General features: G+C 40.6%; 2 protein-coding genes across 8 annotated transcripts in view; both read left to right on the top strand.

Annotated features, from left to right (window-relative positions):
• The window catches only part of ARHGAP12 (Rho GTPase activating protein 12), a 106,750-nt gene that overhangs the window by 62,972 nt on the left and 25,212 nt on the right, over window positions 1-18,566 (top strand). For 4 of the 7 annotated variants that reach the window (XM_032473995.1, XM_032473994.1, XM_032473996.1 and 1 more), the window contains 4 exons: window positions 111-251; window positions 1,395-1,475; window positions 9,206-9,331; window positions 12,527-12,601. In XM_032473995.1, coding sequence (XP_032329886.1) covers window positions 111-251; window positions 1,395-1,475; window positions 9,206-9,331; window positions 12,527-12,601 — 423 coding nt within the window. The remainder of the gene's footprint in view (window positions 1-110; window positions 252-1,394; window positions 1,476-9,205; window positions 9,332-12,526; window positions 12,602-18,566) is intronic. The other 3 variants (XM_032473998.1, XM_032473997.1, XM_032473999.1) reach the window with 3 other exon arrangements.
• Window positions 1,491-4,069, top strand: LOC116661575 (14-3-3 protein eta-like). Its single transcript, XM_032474000.1, has one exon. The coding sequence runs from the start codon at window positions 2,578-2,580 to the stop codon at window positions 3,247-3,249; it is 672 nt and encodes a 223-aa protein (XP_032329891.1). The 5' UTR covers window positions 1,491-2,577; the 3' UTR covers window positions 3,250-4,069.

Here is an 18,566-nt window from a genome sequence, read left to right as displayed (position 1 = left end):
AAGATCTTAGTACATTATAGCCAACGTCAATTGCTTAGTTTCAACTGCTGCATATCTGCATATATATGTATTCAAAGAAGAAAAATCCTTATGTTTCTGACTATTTATAGCTTCTTTCATCAGAAGAGAACTACCACAGCAGTTGTCACAGCCAGTCAGATAGTCAGTGTGGTTCTCCTCCAAGGGGTTGGTCAGAAGAGTTGGATGAACGTGGGCATACCTTATATACCAGTGACTTTACCAAGGAGAAGGTACATTCTTTTTTTTCTCATCTGGTTTTTTTTTTTTTTTGGTAGAATCCGCACGTAAAATAGTGTGTCCTAAAGTTTTAGTAGTATTTTAAGAACTCATGAAAATATCTTACTGTAATTCTGTAATCATGTCAACTGACAGTACGAAAACTCAGTGTCACTACTGGTTCATGGTTTTAAAGTGCTTGTAATTGCAGTGATTTTTGTGGTGTCGACCTATTTAAGACAGACCTGTTTAAGAGCAGACCTTTTGAGTGTCATTCTGTTTAGACTTCTTGAGCAAACATATTTCTTTGTATTTTTCTTGAGGAATAGTTTTTTGGGAATGGTTTTCTCAACATGCCAGCATTATGATATCCTGTCTCACTTTCTGTACTCCCTTTTCTTTTATAACCAAGTTGTGTAAAACAAAAACCATGAATCGAGTATTTTTATCATTAATGACCTAGTTTGGGAATGCATGCTGAAATTTTACATGTTTATCATCTGAGAAGGTGACTGGTTGGTTGTGCTAACATAAAGAATTTAAGACCCTTGGGAATAAATAGAGACAGGTTTTTACCCCTCATTCCTGCTTTACTTGGCTCTAGAACATAAGGAAACAATGATTTTCATTCATTTCACAGTCAAGATCATATGTTTGTATCTTCGTCGTCTTCTCATATTCCCTGTATTGTATGAGGTTTTGTTGTTGGTGTCATTTAAATTGTATTGAGTAAGATGTGTTGGCTACAGGAGGGAGTTCCTAAGGGTTTGCATGGCTTGGGTTAAATTGTTTAGTAATTTTATCCTTAAAGATTGAAAAATTTTTTTTGTTAATTTCTCAACCTGTGTCCAGTGCACATACATCTGTGTATCTTTATGTTGTATATTTTTTGTTATGTTGTTAAGTGGTGCTTGAATCACTAGCTTGACATTGGCATTGGATAAAAGATAGATTCACATTTTAATGTTTATAGTTTACTTATTTTTACCAAACTTAAAATGCAAGTCTGTTAGTATAAATTTGTTATTTTTTTTTTTTACAATGTTCTTGAGCAAGTAGAACAGAATTCATAAGAATATCATCTAGTATCTCTGGTTGTATAGGCTTAAACTCAAGTTTACTTAAATTAAAAAAAAACACTTGTTTTGTTTTTATAGTGGCTCAAGCATGTTGACGATCAAGGTAGACAATATTACTACAGTGCAGATGGATCTCGGTCAGAATGGGAATTGCCAAAGGTAATAAACCTGAACACTGAATTCCTATTTAAGTCGTCGATGAGCTAATATCTGAAAATGGTTTCAGCAGATTTATTTTTAAATTTTTATTCAACTTTTAAAAAGCAGCAAGACCAGTTTCTTCAGAATTCATTGAGAATCCTTTTTCTAAGATGTGCATTATCTTATTGCTGCGTAATACTAGTAATCCCTATGCAAAAATTGTTTTGGTTTAACTTGAAATTGTTTTTTTATTTTTCCTGGTTTACAAGATCCCTTTCAGTGCCAATAATGCCTGTAGTCGTCTGGAACGTATTGAGTTCTCTACATGAAGTTAGTCTTATATTTATTTTTTTAAAGAAAGAAAAGCAATTCAATATTCAGATTCATTGTATGTTGATGTGTTGTAATTGAGTCAGTCATTAGTAGCGTGGAGCGTTAAGATCCTCTATGGTCTTGTGGGATATCTCTCTTCTGATAAGTGCACCAGGGCCAAGTTTATCTAAGGCAGCAGGTTTCAAAGAGGTCATACACTTAAGATAATTTTAAATGATATCTGAGCAGACATTTAAATTTTAATTGGTACATTACTTTAATGTTTTATATCACAGCTGTAAATAGCAGACATATCTGTAGTGGTAATTATCAGATAGACTAGTTCTAAAAGAAATTTTTCTTTTTCCCAAAGTAAGTCAATTTAAAGAAAATATTATTAGTATTAAAGATTCTTGGGTATAGAAAAAAATCATTGAAATACAAAGTGCAGTGGATAGTGTAACCTATAGACAGAGGGACAGGAAGATAACAAATATTAAAGCATAATAGTTAAGAGAAATGGAAGATGGGTGGAAAGTTTCCTATATTCACATAGCAGGAATTCTAGAAGAAGAGAATGGAAGAAAGGGTAGAGAAATAATATTTGAAAATATAATTTCTGGGCTCGGTGGCGTCCGCGGGGCGAGCCACAGTGCGCGGGGCGGCGGCCTCCACGGCGACCCGGAGCGGACGGGCGGGCGAGCAAGCGAGTGGGGCGCGAAGCGAGGCCGGGCTACAGCGACATGCGGACCGCGAGCAGCTGTTGCAGCGGGCGCGGCTGGCCGAGCAGGCGGAGCGCTACGACGACATGGCCTCCGCCATGAAGGCGGTGACCGAGCTCAACGAGCCTCTCTCCAACAAATACCTCAACCTTCTGTCCGTGGCCTGCAAGAACGTGGTCGGGGCCCGGCGGTCATCCTGGCGGGTCATCAGCAGCCTCGAGCGGAAGACCATGGCCGATGGAAACGAGAAGAAGCTGGAGAAGGTTAAGGCTTACCGGGAGAAGATCGAGAAGGAGCTGGAGTCGGTGTGCAACGACATGCTGGCCCCGCTGGACAAGTTCCTCATCAAGAACTGCAACGACTTCCAGTACAAGAGCAAGGTCTTCTACCTGAAGATGAAGGGCGACTACTACCGCTACCTGGCCGAGGTGGCTTCCGGCGAGAAGAACAGTGTGGTGGAAGCTTCGGAGGCTGCCTACAGGGAAGCCTTCAAGATCAGCAAAGAGCACATGCAGCCGACGCACCCCATCCGGCTGGGCCTGGCCCTCAGCTTCTCCGTGTTCAACTACGAGATCCAGAACGCGCCTGAGCAGGCCTGCCTCTTGGCCAAACAAGCCTTCGACGACGCCATAGCCGAGCTGGACACACTAAACGAGGATTCCTATAAGGACTCCACGTTCATCATGCAGCTGCTGCGAGACAACCTCACCCTCTGGTCCAGCGACCAGCAGGACGAGGAGGCCGGAGAAGGCAACTGAGCAGCCTCGGCCCGCCCCGCCCCCACCCCGTCACACCGGCCCCTCCGCGCCACAGTCACCAGATACCTAGTGCTAAACCCACCCGGGCGGCAGCACAGCTACTCAGATCTGTTCTCCGCCCCCGGAAGCAGTTCCAGATAAACTCATGGGCATTGCTGGACTGACGGTTGCTTTGAACCCAACACCCACCCCTCCTCCCCACTATCCCTTTTTGAATTGTGCAGACAGGTGCATTCTGAAGGAGGCATTCTGCTCCGTCTGCCGATATAGGTGAAATGCAGGCGAAAGCACTGGGGGAAGTTAGAAAGGAGAATTAGCCAACACAGGCTACAGTCGGTATTTAAAAGGTCCATTTAAACAAGCTGATAGTGTTTTGTTAAGCAGTTCATCTTGTGCATGCGAAAATGAATCCACCCTTCCCACCTCTTCCCTCAGCTCATGGAATACAAGGGAAGCTGAGACAAAGAGACCACTTGCTCCTGTCCATCGGCTTAATAATAAACTATTTAATGTGAGGTTTCCGTAGCGCCTTGTTTTGCCTCTTTAAATTATGATGTGCACAAACCTTCTTTTCAATGCAATGCATCTAAAGTTTTGATACCTGTAACTTTTTTTTTTTTTTTTTTTGGTTGCGATTGTTTAAGAATCATGGATTTATTTTTTGTAACTCTTTGGCTGTTGTCCTCATGTAACCTGACAGTGCCACATGCGTTAGCCCATGTCAATCAAGATGGGTGACTATGAAATGCCAGACTTCTAAATTAAATGTTTTGGAATTCAGTGGGTAAATAAATGCTACTTTGGGGATATTAAAAAAAAAGAAAAAAGAAAATATAATTTCTGGGAATTTTCTAAAACTGAAGGAAGGCATGAGTGTTTTATTGGAAAATATGTCTTCAGTACTGATAAGAATAGAGAAAACTAAATCCATATGTTGACAGATTTTACTGTTTGCAGAACTTCAGTAAAGGGAGACAATCTTAAAAGCCATAAAAGGGTAAAAAGCCCAGGTTACATACAGTGGCAGATTGCATCGTTGAACCTATTCCTTACCCACTCCTGTATCAGTGCTCTTTGCCGTGTACCTGTGTACAGCCTCCTGCTGTAGGTGGGGATGTACTGAATCCAGTTCAGTCGTGTGACTTTCTTCCACTGATGGGATGTGAGCACGTGTCACATGGTATCGAAATGGGCTTGTGTACCAGGTCTGGGTCGTCCACCTCTGCTGTGACAAGAACAGGCCAGGCTAGTGCATTGGTCCCAGGAAAAGTAGATGCATGTTAAGAAAGTAAACAGAGCCTGAGAGGTCTGTGGGAAAACAGAAGATCTAACATTCATTTCTTCAGAGTTTCAGAAGGAATGGAAAAAGTGTGAGCCCGAGAAATATTTGCAGAAGCAATGTTTGAAAACATTACAAATTTGGCAAAACACAAAAAAGCAGATTCAAGAAGCTGAGTAAACACTAAACAGGACAGACCTGAAGAAATCCACATCCAGACACATTGTAATCAAATTTCTCAAAACTAAGACTTTCTTGCTTTCTCCTTCCAAAGAAAATCTTGAAAGCAGCACAGTGAAACAACACAGTACCTATAGGGTAATAATGATTTGAATGGCAGCAGATGTCGTATCTGAAACCATGAAGCCAGAAGGAGGTGGTGTAGCATTTTTCAAATGCTGAAAGAAAAAACTGTCAACCCATAATTGCACATCCAGCAAAAATATCCTTCAGGAATGAAAGTGAAATAAAGATATTTTCAGATGAAATTAAACTAAGAGATTTATTACCAGCAGCTCTTGTTCCCAAAAAATTGCTATAGGAAGTCCTTCCAACAGAAGGGAAATGATAAATGAAACTTGGAACATTAAGAATGAAGAAAGTACAGTGGAAAGGGTGAATATCTGAGGAGACTTTTGTCCTGAGTTTTTAAAATTATGTTTGACATTTAAAACAAAAATTACATTTCTGAAGAAGTACTCATTGTAGGTGGAGATTATATTTAAGACAATTGTATCATAAAAGGGGGAGAGTAATGTGATGTAATTATTGGTAAGGTTTCCACATTTCACTTGAAATGGTGAAATGTTGATATTGGTAGACTGAGAAATCAAGTATGTAAATTGTAATCCCTTGAGCAATCACTACAAAACTTTAACAAGAGATAGACTCAAGAAAACTGTAGACAAATCAAACTATAATAGTAAAATCTCGTCAAGTAGTCCACAAGAAGGCAGGAAAGGAGAAAACAGGAATGATAAACAGAACAGAAAAGAAATAAAATAGACTTAAGTCTTAGTATATAAATAATTACATTAAATGTAAATGGTCTAAACACGGCTGTTGAAAGATTTTCAGACATGATAAACCATGACGCAACTGTATGTTTCTACAAAAGAATCACTTCGGATGTAATGATACATCACAGCGTGCTGAAGGGTGTTTATCAAGTCATCTGCAGTACATCCCGTACTTCGTGGTGCAGTTACAGAAGCTGTCCCAATAGTTAGGACCTCGACTGTAGCTCTCCTGTCACTGCTTCTACTCAGCTATAAAATAAGAAAAGAGAGAAAAATAGAACTGAAAAGGAAGGGATACAGTTTTTTCTTTTGATTATTAGAAAATCAAGAGACTCTGCAAACTCAAAACTGATGATAGTTCAGCAAGGTTGCTGGACATAAAATCAACCTAAAAACTACCCATTTCTCTAGTGAAAAGTCAGCTTGAAAATGAGATAGGAATAAAGATCCTTTTTACATGAGCAGCAGCAGCAAAACCAAGAGGAGTCTAAGAATACACCTATTAAAGGTTTGTAAAATCTTAATGAAGAAAAGTGAGAATGTAGGGGTATAACGGATAACCTGAAAGGGTGCAGTGTACCATTATGATTCTGGATTGAGAGGCTTAATTTTATAGCAGTGTCTACATTGATCTATAAATTCACTGCATTTCTATTTACTGTCCCCCTCCCCACAAGGGGAAGGACTGATGCTAAGTTTTATTCACAAACAAAGGTCTGTGAAGAACCGAAACATCCCTGAGTAGAGAGAAGGTGGGGAGGGGGCCTGTGAGGGCTGGGGTTCCGGCTGCAGTGATGGAGCTGTGGTCTCGAGGGCCAGGTGTGGAGAGGCAGACCAGGAGGGCAGAGTGGAGGCTCAGATGTGGCCGCACAGATCGGGGAGAAGCATGGACTGTGTGGTAAATGCTGCTAAGACTTGGTTACTCACATGAGAAAAATGAAATAAAAGTAGTACTTGACCTCACTTCACACTTAATGGTTAATTCCAGGTAGGTGACAGTTGTAAGTGTAATGAGCAAAACCTAACAGGCTGTAGAAGGGTATTTGACTGCAGAGTGGGAAGGATTTCTTAAACAAGGCTGTATAAGGAAAAAGCATAAAAGGAAAGGTCGACAGATGTGGGTACATGAAGTTAAACAGAACACCTTTGACGAGGGGGGGAGGATGCCCGCTGCGGTTGGGAAAAGATACATTCAACTCGCATAGCGAACAAAGGCTTAGGAGCCAAAATACAGACAGAGCTTCCTGGTTCCTCTGTACGGACCAGCAGGGGAGAGAGAGAACCTAGTTGAAAATAGGCAGAAATATTAAGCGATACAGAGGAGAGGAATTACATTAAGTATTTGATAAGGTGTTCAAATTTATAAATAATCAGGAAAATGTAAATGAAAACAGTGAGTTAGCATTTCACTTTTCAGATAGGTTTTTTAAAATTTGTGTGTATGTACATACGTTTGTTTTATATACACAAATGCATGTAAATTCGGTGGCATCAAGTCGGACAGTGCAGAGCGTTATGTTCTGCCGTAGGAGTGTGATTAGTGCCACCACCTTGGACATGTTCACGTACAACAGAGTGGCTAAGTTGTGGTGCCTGCATATAATGTGGTGGTATGTAGAAGTGAAGCATGTGAGTTAGGGCTGGACACTCACCAACATGAATACAGTGGCATTATTTTTTTTTAATAAAAACATATTGAGTGAAAAAGCAAGTTGAAGATTGATGCATGTGATATGATTCCATTTATTTAAAATTTAACACCCCACAGGTAGTAAGTATTTATGGACGCATACATATATCCTAAAGTGTGAGACGCGTGAGAACGATGAACACTGAATTAGGTGGTACTGGGGAGGAGGGTAGAATCTGGAAGATGTATTCAGAGGACTCTGACGTTTCATTTCTTAAAAAGAAAACAAGGTGCCTGTGTTATGTTAGATGTGCTCAAGTTCGATGGGGGGTTTTCATTATAATTGCTGTTTTATTGTGTGTTTGAAATAATTGAAATGAAAAAGCAATTAAAAATTCTTAAAAGAGAAAAGGTGTTTTTAAAAAGGATTTTAAAAATGTTAAAAGTTTTAGCCATCTTGTGTAACTAGACTGTGTGTGTTAAGCGTGGTATCCTCTTACTTTTCTCTATGTGACACTTTATTTTTTCCTTCTGTCTATACTAGATTTTGTATCGGGCAGTTTATTTATGCTTTATTTGCATTTATGGACATTGTTATGAACACAGCACCTTTAGAATTGTGATTATTACCCAGTTTAATTTTACATTGTTTTTGCTGCCCCATGGAAAGGATTTCTAAACAGCTGTGGTAATTATAAATCTCAGAAGCTACCTGAGCTTACACACAGCGACCACACGTTCTGATTGTTGCTAACGATGGTTGTATTGAAGGGAAAATGTAGCTCTGCTTAATCGCTGGTCTCTCTTCACTTAGAGATTTATGGCACAGAATTTTTGGGGGAAGCCTTTAAGCTCCATCTTTCTTTGTTCTAGAAATGATCCCTTTGTGAACTTCTCCAACAGATTTTAAGGTTGCTGTTTGTTGAGCGACAGTGAATGAAAAGCACACATCTGTATGTGATGGCTTAGCTTTGGCAGATTTTAATGTGGAAGATGAAGCAACAGCTTTGGGATACAGTTTGGGAGACCTGTATGGACTCATTTTGCTAAGGGCAGAAATGGCGTATTGTGGGGAATAAAAGAAATTTATTAGTATAGTATATAATATAATTTTACTGAAATTACAATGAATCATTAAAATTTAAGATTTACTGGGGTTTTTTAGAGAAGTAGATATTAGGTATCCTTTGGTTTTAGGAGAAGAATGGATCTCTTAAAAAGTAGATGGATTTTGTCATTTTATTGTAAGTTATTATTTATAATTTATTCAGATTGCCTGCATAGAACAGCATAACTCTTAAAAACCTCACCATTATCAATGCTTATGCTTGGTGATCTACTTGACATTTCAAGCACAGGACTTGATACCTTATTTATATGTAATTTTCGCTTGGCAGTCATTTCCCATCCTTTGTACACAGCTGATAATATTCAGGGTTGGTCTTTGGCACTAGTACCATCTCTCCCTTTTGACCAGGTTATGTTGTGAGAAACAAATAATAGTGTGTTTGGCCTGCAAGTGAAAGAGTAAAAACAAACAAAAACTCCTTTAAATGTGAGAATACTGTTGTGTATGAAAGCATCACTTTAAAACCTAAACCAAAAATTGAATTCCTGTGGATTTTCAAAGTAGAAGGAACCTTCGAAAATTAATTTGTTCAGTGACCTCATTTTATAAATTGTAATAATTAATGTCATTGAGAACCTATCAGGGTAACATTTGGCAATCCTTACACTGTTCCATCCTATAACTGTGAATGAGGTAAAATTTCTGTTGTATCTGTTTTATAGTTGATGAAACTTAGACTTTGGGAGATTAAGTGTTTTGCCAAACGATGACATTAATGTGGCCTGTCCACCATATAAATCTGTGATCTTGATTGAGCTACAGTGCTGGTCAGAGATGAGAACACTTAAGTTGGTGTCATGTGGTGAGCTTTGCCTAACACCACGTGTCATTTGGAGCCAGCATGTTTGGATTCCTCTTTTGTTCCTATTATTTACGAGGTATACTTTTGTTTTCTTTAGTATAATGCTTCATCTCAGCAGCAAAGAGAAATAATTAAAAGTCGGAGTCTGGACAGGCGGCTGCAAGAACCAATAGTGTTAACAAAGTGGAGACACAGCACCATTGTGTTGGACACCAACGACAAGGTAGGACTTCCCGAGGGCATCTGTGCAGTGTTCTTGCACGTTCTTTATCCTTTATCATTTCATTTTCTCCTTAGTCGAATCTGATACCTAGGTGACCAGTGTTGTATGTCGCGTCACTTTACTCCTGCGTGGGGTTTGGTTTTGAAGTTTTTTGATTTTTGCACAATGGGCTGACTGACGTGTGGCGTGATGATGTCTGACGTTACACATTTGGGCCTAGTAGGTCACAGGGCATTTGATAGTCTTATTTTAAAGTCACGCGCCTGTTACTGTTGGTCTCCAGTCTCTGGGAGGTTCAACAGTAGACGTGTCTTTACCTTCTCCCCTCGCAGGGCAGGGTGGATTCCTGCTCCCTCTGAGTCCCTAAGTGCTCTCTGCACAAAGTGCTGCTTTTACCTGAGACGCAATGTTCTCTGCTTCAAACGGGAGGAATTTTGTTGCAAACATGAGACTGGAAAAGCCATAAAGTTTTTAACTTTTCTTGTGAGTTACATCTTTACATTGTGGCTTCATTTTGTGGTTAGACTAGGAAATTAGGACGAATTTACTGAACAACAGACACACTAATGTTAAAATGGGAGGGTGGCAGTAACACCCTGAAACTCAAATACTGGTCATTGGAGTCTCTTTTTTTATTTTACCATCAGGCTTCTCTTTTCGTGTAATTAATTGGTTCCTGCATTCTTAGGTATGTTAATGAAACAAGATGAACTCTTCTGCCGCATATTTCTCTGTGTTTGGATACTTTCAGTCTTAAATTCCTTTCTAAATTATCTCGATCAATAAGCAAAACAAGTACTTCTGATTTCTGTTTGTAAGGATGTTACATGGTGGAATAGAGAGGGCATATTAAAGGAAAGAAATTCTGGAGACTGCTGTTGAAGAATCCCTGAGACTGCATTAACATTGAGATTAACCTGTGTAGGTAACAGTCCTAGAGATTTTAAAGAAAAAATTCATTTAACTCCGAGAGCCAGATTACAGTTCAGTGTCTACAGAGGCTCCTATACCGTACGGAATGAATGCTCTAATGCAAAAGCCGTTCCTGAACCAGCTCCGCTGACTCTTGGTACCAGAACAAAAGGATGGCTATTTTGGTGATGTAGACTCAGAATTTCTTACTCCTTTTTAATCTTTCTTGAGATTCATTTTCAGTCTATTGTTAGAATAACTTGTTTGACGTTCCTGTTACATATCCTTTTTCATCTAATTGTTTCAGAGTTGTGATAACATGATTTTCTTGAGACTAGAGATTTACTTACTTTGGGGAGGAATATCTTTTTCCCCCTACCCTTTATAAAAGGAATCATAGATGATGAATCACAGGTGATTGCTTCACCAAGTAAACTCCTCTGTTTACCATCATCACTGAGTATATACATGTTTAAGACTGGAGGTTACAGAAGAGGGTCTTTGCCAGAATAGACCAGCTGACTAAGATTAAGGGGTCACGTATATATACCCTGAAACGTAATCACAGAAACCTGATACTATGTGTTGTAGCAAACGTTGCCATGATGACGCAGGTTCTAATTCAATTGCCAGATGACCTTGGAGGAGGTAGGTGTGTGTAGGGGTTTGTGTGTGGGTGTGGGTACATCTGTTTCTGCCTGTGTATGGTTTTTACTAACTCCTGCTACTTGTAGACATTTAAGATGTATTTATATATGCATATACATTTATAAATATACATAAATATATACATGTAAATTTGTTTCTAATCATAATTGTTATATTTACATTATTACTCCATTTGTTGTGGGTTTTATTTCTGTAGGTCCAATAGTGCTATGAAAAATAAATCATAATTGCCATTCATTTTATTCAGCTACTTATTTTCTAGTATATGTGTCATCAAATCTTTCCTCTTTTTATCAGACTTTCAATATTAGACACTCCTTAGAAGGCAAAAATTGAAAAGTGAAACATCTGATGCTATCAGAAAAAAATATTTAAATGAGGCTAAACTGAGATTTGGACGTTAAGTGTAATTTCTTTTTATAAAGGTATATTTGATACGATTTTAATGTTTTCTCCATTTATAGTGTTGGCCTTGGATGTTTGATTTTAAGGTAGTGCCTTTAAGGATTTTCCCTGTGAACTTTCACTGCTACCTAGTTTCTGTATTTAAAATTGTACAAGGTACAAACCTGAAGACTTGTTTTTTAAGTAAATGGATATTGAGTACTGGTTTTTGTATTGTGATTTAACATAGTTCTCAGGCTTGTCAGCAGTGCCGTGTCAGTTCCATACGTGTGGGGAAGTAGATGATACAGATGTGAAGATGAAGTTTCAACGAAATTACTTGACTTTATAGGAAAATTAATAACAGTTATTAGCATATGGTTTTTCTCATTTTCTTTTCCTGAAATTATTCAAAGTATCTAAGAGAATGGAGAAAAGTGAAATGGAACTTGGCTGTTGCTAACCAAATAAATATTTTTCTCAGTCTTATCCTCCATGAATAGTCTCACAAACATCTGTGGTGGGAATCACGCACTGTGTTTTAATACTGACAAAGCAGAATTGCTTTAAAATGCACATTATTGGTTTGCCCCATTATATTCTTTTACGCTTAGACATTAAAGTAGTTCTTTTTTTTTTCCTGGTGAATTATTAATGTGTAAATCTGAGAATTCTTCTTTGCGTTTAAAAAAATCTTGCTTATTTCTGAAATTGAAAAGTTAGGTATAAGTTACATTAAATATTAATAGTTTAATTTCTTACATAGCGGTTGACTAAAATAAAAGTCTCTTTCTGGCAGTCGCCAGTTAGTTCCTGTGGCTGTTCCTCGTCTAGTCCTGGTATTCATACCCGCTGTGCCAGGAGCACGTTAGCGTGCTGACTGTTGCATTTTTATCGACAAGTGTTTGGTTTTCACCTGTTTTAGATACGGTTAGTTCATACTGATGCAGCATCGTGCTTTTAAGGGAACATGCATCATTTCTTTTCAGTAATTCCATGTGCAGATTTTAAATTTACCTGTAATTGGTGTAAATTATGCCGTATTTTATAAACTTTATGACATCTGAGTTTTCACATCTGTACCATGTTAGCTTCAGAGCTGAACAGAGAAGGGAAATAACTAGGAAAAAGTTTTCTTAGCCTCCCTTCCTAAGCTCTCCCACTGTGAGTGGAGGGAGGAATATAATCATATGAAATAGAGTAACGCTTTTCATTACTTATTTCTTGTAGGACTCTCCACCTGCCTCAAAACCCTGCTCTCCTGAAAATGAGCCTTCTCCCTCTTCACCAAAGCACCAAGATACAGTTAGTATGATAGCAACATATAGATAATATAGTCCAATTATTTCAATCAATTTCAGTAAATTAATTTTCTCTAAGTGCAATGTTTAAATCTCTTTGGGGCTTCTATTCAATTTCATTGGTCTTTTAAAAATCAGATAATAGGTTTAAATTTTTTAAAAATTATATTTTGTTGATTCAAAATTCCCCTTTTATGCAAATATGATATCTTCTTGATTAAGCTATATACATATTTGTAGGTGATGAATTTATCTTTGTTTTTTAAAAATAAACGCAAAAATCTCTGGAGTATACGATCAGATTACACTTCACCTTTTTTTCCTTCAGGCCAGCAGTCCAAAGGTAAGAAGCATTTCCCTCCTTCTTAGAGCTTAGAGGCCGTTTTCCCCTAAGCTGTAGAATGCGTTGCCCGGCCTGTGCCGGAGAGTACGGGAGATCCATGACCCAGCGTCAGGCTCGCCTGGACTGGGGGGCTGCCTTACCTTTCACTGTCTTACCTTTGAAGGGATTTTACTCCATCCCGGTACTTGCAGGCCTCCCAGGCTTCCCTGTGATTTGCAGCCTGTGCTCCTGCCCAGCCGTAAGAGTGAAGACTGGACGGGCAGTGAGGCTGTGGGCCGGGCACTCTTGGCTCTTGCCCCCACCTCTTGTGTCCTCGCCCCTCCTTGTTGTCCCCCTCCCCCAGGGGCCTGCTCCTCAGTCGGGGCTCCTTGTGTGCCCCTGGCCACTGAGACCTGTATCCCTCCCCGGCCACTGAGACCTGTGTCCCCCACTCTCTGAGACCTGTGTCCCCCACCCTCTGAGACCTATGCCCCCGGCCACTGAGACATGTTCCCTGGCCACTGAGACCTGTGCCCCCGGCCTCTGCCCGCTCTGGCCCCCTCATCCCCTGCGCTCCGTCCTCACTCCCCCCTCGGAGTTCTGTCCGGTCCTCTGGGTTTGGTCCAGTTTCCCTGTGATGCTCTTCATAGTGTTTACTTATATTGTATTTGATTCCATAAAATGACTAACTCTTCATTTCTGGTTTTTTCCTCGGAGCTTCCCACCCTCTGGTCACATCTCCCCACCTGACAGAGCGACGTTGCCTTACAGCTGGTCAGGGAGCCTGTGCGTGCATAGCGTAGCCGGTCCCTAGATGTTGGCCGAAGGAAAAAATGAGACAAACTTCTAAAGCTTTGAAAAGACAGGCTACTGTTGATACTTTCTGTCTCTGTGGAGCTGGAGGAGACTGGACACGGGTATTTACTAGGGCTCCTCTGACTTTTCAGGGACAGAGACTCCACAGATGCCATTTCCCTGTCTGGCTCTTCCCTATCCCATCTGTCTTTCGAGTCACATCCTGCGTTGTCCGTGGGTCCTTCTGATGGTACTCAGGCTGTTTCCCTGGCTGCCCATCCTCACTTCTCTGCGCTTAGTTAAATCCTGTGCTGACTTGTGAGGTGACTCTTTGGGGCCCGGCCAGACTGACCACAGCGTGACGTTGGTCCCGCCTTCCCTGAACTCCCTGTCACCCACTCCGCAGGTGGTGGCCCAGGCCCCCGTGTGGCCCTGGCTCCCTGCGGAGGGCATGAGCACCACAGGGACTGCTTTCTGCTTTTTGTCTTTCACGTAATTTAACACATACCTGGGTCCATAAGCATTAAAGAAAGATAAAAGTGAGCATGATTTTAGTGGTTTTGCTGAGAATTCCTGTATGACTGTAAGGTGCTGTTACTGCAACTCTCCTAACCTTTCAGCCCACCCTGGAAGAAAGCAGAAACCCCTTTTAACTTCCTTTAAAATATAGGTAATATTTAACTTCTAAGAAGACCTTTTAAAATTATTTGCTTCTTGGTAAAAGGGTAATTCTAGAAACACGAACTAATAAATGTTCCACGTGGAGTTACAAAGGACTCAGCAGTTTGGCAGTGACCTGACAAGGCTGGACTCGGTCAGGGTCGCCGGTAACCGCCTCTCCAGCGTCCTCTTTCCTTCTTTCTGGAGGTGCAGCTCTGTTTCTTCCTCCCGGAGGCCGGTCTGTTCCCCTCCTGCTGCCTGGCCCCCCTCCGGAGGCTGCTGCTCTCCCTGAACTTCTCCTCAGCCTCTGCTGCCTCCTCCCCACTTGCCCTGTTCCCACTGAGTCTTGCCTGTCTTTCCCACTCTTACCCACTTAATACAAACAGGTAATTTTTAGTTCTTTGTGAGTTCACATCTGATTGGTATAAAGTCTTAGTGGTAAGAAAAAGGACACTACAGATGTAGAAATGGAAATGACATTGTGATCAGTGTTAGTTACCTGATGTCATCTTTAAATCTCTGCAAATTGCTAGCTACCTCTTCCATCTCATCTTTTTTGTTTTGTTTTTATTAAACCCGTATTGAAATGTAACATCCTATACAATTCACGCACTTAAAATGCACCATTCAGTGGTGTTTAGTATATTCAGATCTATGCAACCATCATTACAGCCATTTAAGGATATTTTCATCACCTCTGAAAATAAGTGATTTGCTGTCTCCTCCTCTGCCTCCCCTCCCATCAGGCCCTAAGCAGCCAGTAATGTATTTCGTCTCACTAGATTGCCCTATTCTGGACATCTCATATGAATAGAATCATATAGTATGTGGTCTTTTTTGACAGGCTTGTTCACTTAAGATAATGTTTTCATTCAATCTCTTCTAATCAAATCGGATTAAAATTTCATCTCAATATAAATTTTAAACATTTCCTTTTTTCTTGTTTCATTTCCAGTTTTAAAATGCATTGTTATTTTCTATAGTCACTTCAAGTCCTTTTTTGAAATATTGTGTATACATTTTTTAAAAAATCAGTAATATATTTCTCTATAATATGACTACAGTATGGATTAAAAGGATTTTGTAGGCTGATCTAAGAACCTAATCGCTTTTTGTCCTAGTGTGCGTATGAGAATATGCATTTGAAAGTTCCCAATGACCTAATCCTGAATAAAATTTTAAAACACACAATTTGGAAACCTGAGCTTTTGACCTTATATTTCTAATTATGGTATTCAAATGCATTACTCATTTTGCAGAAAAAGACATTTCAGCACGTTCTTTAACAAAAGTATTAGCGGACAAATTGGCTGATTTTTTTCCCCATTGGATAGTCTATTCTAAAGCCTTTTTAAAAAACATGATTTAAACAAATTTTTTTTTGTAACTCTGGTTCTTTAAACTTTTTTTTTTTTTGAGGTAAAATTCTCATAACATAAAAGTAGCCATTAACCATTTTAAGGTAGATCATTCAGTTGCATTTAGTGTATTTACAGTGTGTGCAGCGGTCACTTCTACCTGGTTTCAGGATGTTTTCATTACGTTCAAAGGAGACTCATACCTCTCTGCTGCACACACCTCCCCCGCCCCCCGGAGCAGCCACAGTTCAAGGGTGTGTGTAGATTTACCTGCTCTGGGCATTTGATCTCCCTGGTTCTCTCTCAGCACTGTATCATTGTGCAAGGTTATTTACTCAGTATAGAATAATCTTTTTATTACATAGTTATGACATGATTAACTGGAGGTAAAGATTTTAATGGGCAGTATTAATTTTGGCATGTAATAACTATTAGCCAAAATTGGGAAAGTCTGTTTTACTAAATGAATGCAAAATCGATGAAAAATCTGGGCCCTTCAAAGTGATGATGAGCCTATGGAAGTTTTCCCAGGTTACTTAATAGAACTGACATTTCGTTGTTTTCTTACCTTACTAGAATAGGATAATCTTACTACAATCTCTCTGGTTAAAATGTAACCATATTTTGCTAGTTTTTTTTTTTTTTATGTTTTGCTAGTTCTTATTAAAATATCCTGCCTTTTCAACATGTTATGTCCTTTGGAGTATCAGCTGTATTTAGATTAAGAAATATTCATTGGTGAATATGGGTAATTTTTACAAGACTTAACAAGGTATTTTTATGGGGTTATTTTAGTAAGCTGCACAAAAACACTGGTTGATTTTTGAATGATATTAAGTAGCAAATGTATACCGAATGGTATGAAATAATAATATGTCCTAATTTCCCCCAGATCTCACACTTGTATCGCCAAACCTGTCTGCCTGCTCATCACTTTTGCGTCAAAATCAGAAACTGCAGTGTTGAAGCTTTGTTTTGTCCTTCACTGACCTTCTCTCCTTGTGTTTCTTTGCTGTCATAGCAAAGCGACTTTGTTGGCTAATTACCTCAGCCAATGTGAATTGAGCACCAGCTACATGCTGGGCACTGTGCTGGGCGCCGCCACACCTGGCTGGGCACCGCGTACAGCCTGATGGCGTAGACGGTGAATGAATGATACGGCACCGCGCTCTGCATCAGGTGCTATGAAGGAAAAAGAGTGGGGGCCCTAGTGAGTCACTGGAGGGCGGAGGACTCCTACCTGAGGGGCCAGGGAAGGCCTCTCTTGAGCGTCAGCTCAGCCGAGATGCCCCCGTGTGCCCAGTCACGCAAGCTTGGGAGCCTCCCCAGGCCCTCCCTCCCACCCTCACGGGGCATCCCCATCAGTTCTGGCTCCTGAACCGATCACATCAGGCCTTCAGCATCTCTTAGGGTCAGAGTGTGCTGGTTGGATGGAATAGGTTGGTCCTGCCTCACCCTCCCCCGGTTCATTCTCTCCTCTGCTGGTTTCTTGCTGTATCCCCGCCTCACCCAGTAGGTTAAAGGAGCAGGAAGGGCCTTAGATGTGATGCGCTGTGAGCTTCTGCGCCTTCAACTGTCTGTCCTTTTCATCTGCTGCTGTTCCCTGGCCAACACCGGTTCCTCGCTCCTCGCCCCTGGGTCCTGTCCCCGGGAAGCCTGCTCCTCCTCCCTCCGCTCCCTCCCGGGTGTGTGTGTGTGTGGGGGAGGTACCTGAGACTTATCAGGTTGCGTGGTAGTTGTTTTTGTATTTGTGTGTTTTGGATGTGGCCAGTTTTGTTCTTATTTTATGTTCAAGTTAGAGTGCTTACTACTTAGAGTGTTAGTACTTGAGTCCTGGTCCCTGTGAGGATTCCAGGAGCGTTCTGGACCGTTTCCTTGAATGACACATGTACACACCCAGTCTTGCACGGTTTCAGTCCCTCCGTGGCCTGGGTGAGAATCCCTGGCCAAGGGTGTCTCTCCCCTGAGGCTCAGGCCATCTTTCATCTCTGCTCTCCCTTAAGTTTCCTTCCTGCTTTGATGCTTGCATTCCCTTCCCATCTCTGCTTTTTCACCCTGCACACTTCTAGCTGCAGCGGTTTTCAAAAGGCAGGTTCCCACCTCTGCCCTTCCACTTCCTGTGCGCACATAACCAGTGCCCATCCCTCAGACGAGTGTTACTTGGTTCCTCAGTCTCTGGGGTTTTTTTCCCTCCCCACTTCTGGTAGTAAATTGGGAGTATTCTTACTTAACCTCCTGTGCGCACTTGCAGCCACGAGAGACAACAGAGAACTCTAAGAAAGTCTCAGACTTGCATGTCTAAGGAGATCCAGCCTATGCTTTCTGAAAAAATTGCAGTAACATGGCTATTTCCCAGGCTCCCAGTATTCCAAAAACGAATAGCGTAGCAGTTTGTCCACTTTGTCTGTAGATGTGAGTTTTTATCAGACCAGGCAAAACCTTCAAACATTATGTTCTAGACATTATTGAGAAAATACTCAATATTATGGTTATCTCCCATACGAGAAAGATTTGGTCGGATTACATTGGGAAAAATAGCTGAGGTGTGAGTTAGATAGCTAGGAATAAATTCTGAGCTGGGAATATTTTTTCCTGTATATGTGTGTATCGTGCGTGTGTGTTGTAGTTGAAGTGAAATTGACTGCTCTGTCCTGTACTCACTCACTAATGCTGATGGTTGCTCTGGGCACCCATTCACTTTGATTAAATTCATTTGAATGTAAGAAGCTAAAGCAGTGAGAAGGTCCTGCCTCACCTCCACCTGGAAAAGTGTTAAGATAACCTTCAGCTTGAGCACAGTGGCTTTGCCTTCCCAGAATTTGATGATAAAGCTG

This window comes from Camelus ferus, chromosome 35 (assembly GCF_009834535.1).
Source record: "Camelus ferus isolate YT-003-E chromosome 35, BCGSAC_Cfer_1.0, whole genome shotgun sequence".
NCBI classification, from domain to species: Eukaryota; Metazoa; Chordata; class Mammalia; order Artiodactyla; family Camelidae; genus Camelus; species Camelus ferus.
This window is presented reverse-complemented; position numbering and strand designations above follow the sequence as displayed.

Coding starts and splice junctions, on each gene's coding strand:
- LOC116661575 (XM_032474000.1), top strand. CDS start 2,578: ATGGCCTCCGCCATGAAGGCGGTGACCGAGCTCAACGAGCCTCTCTCC.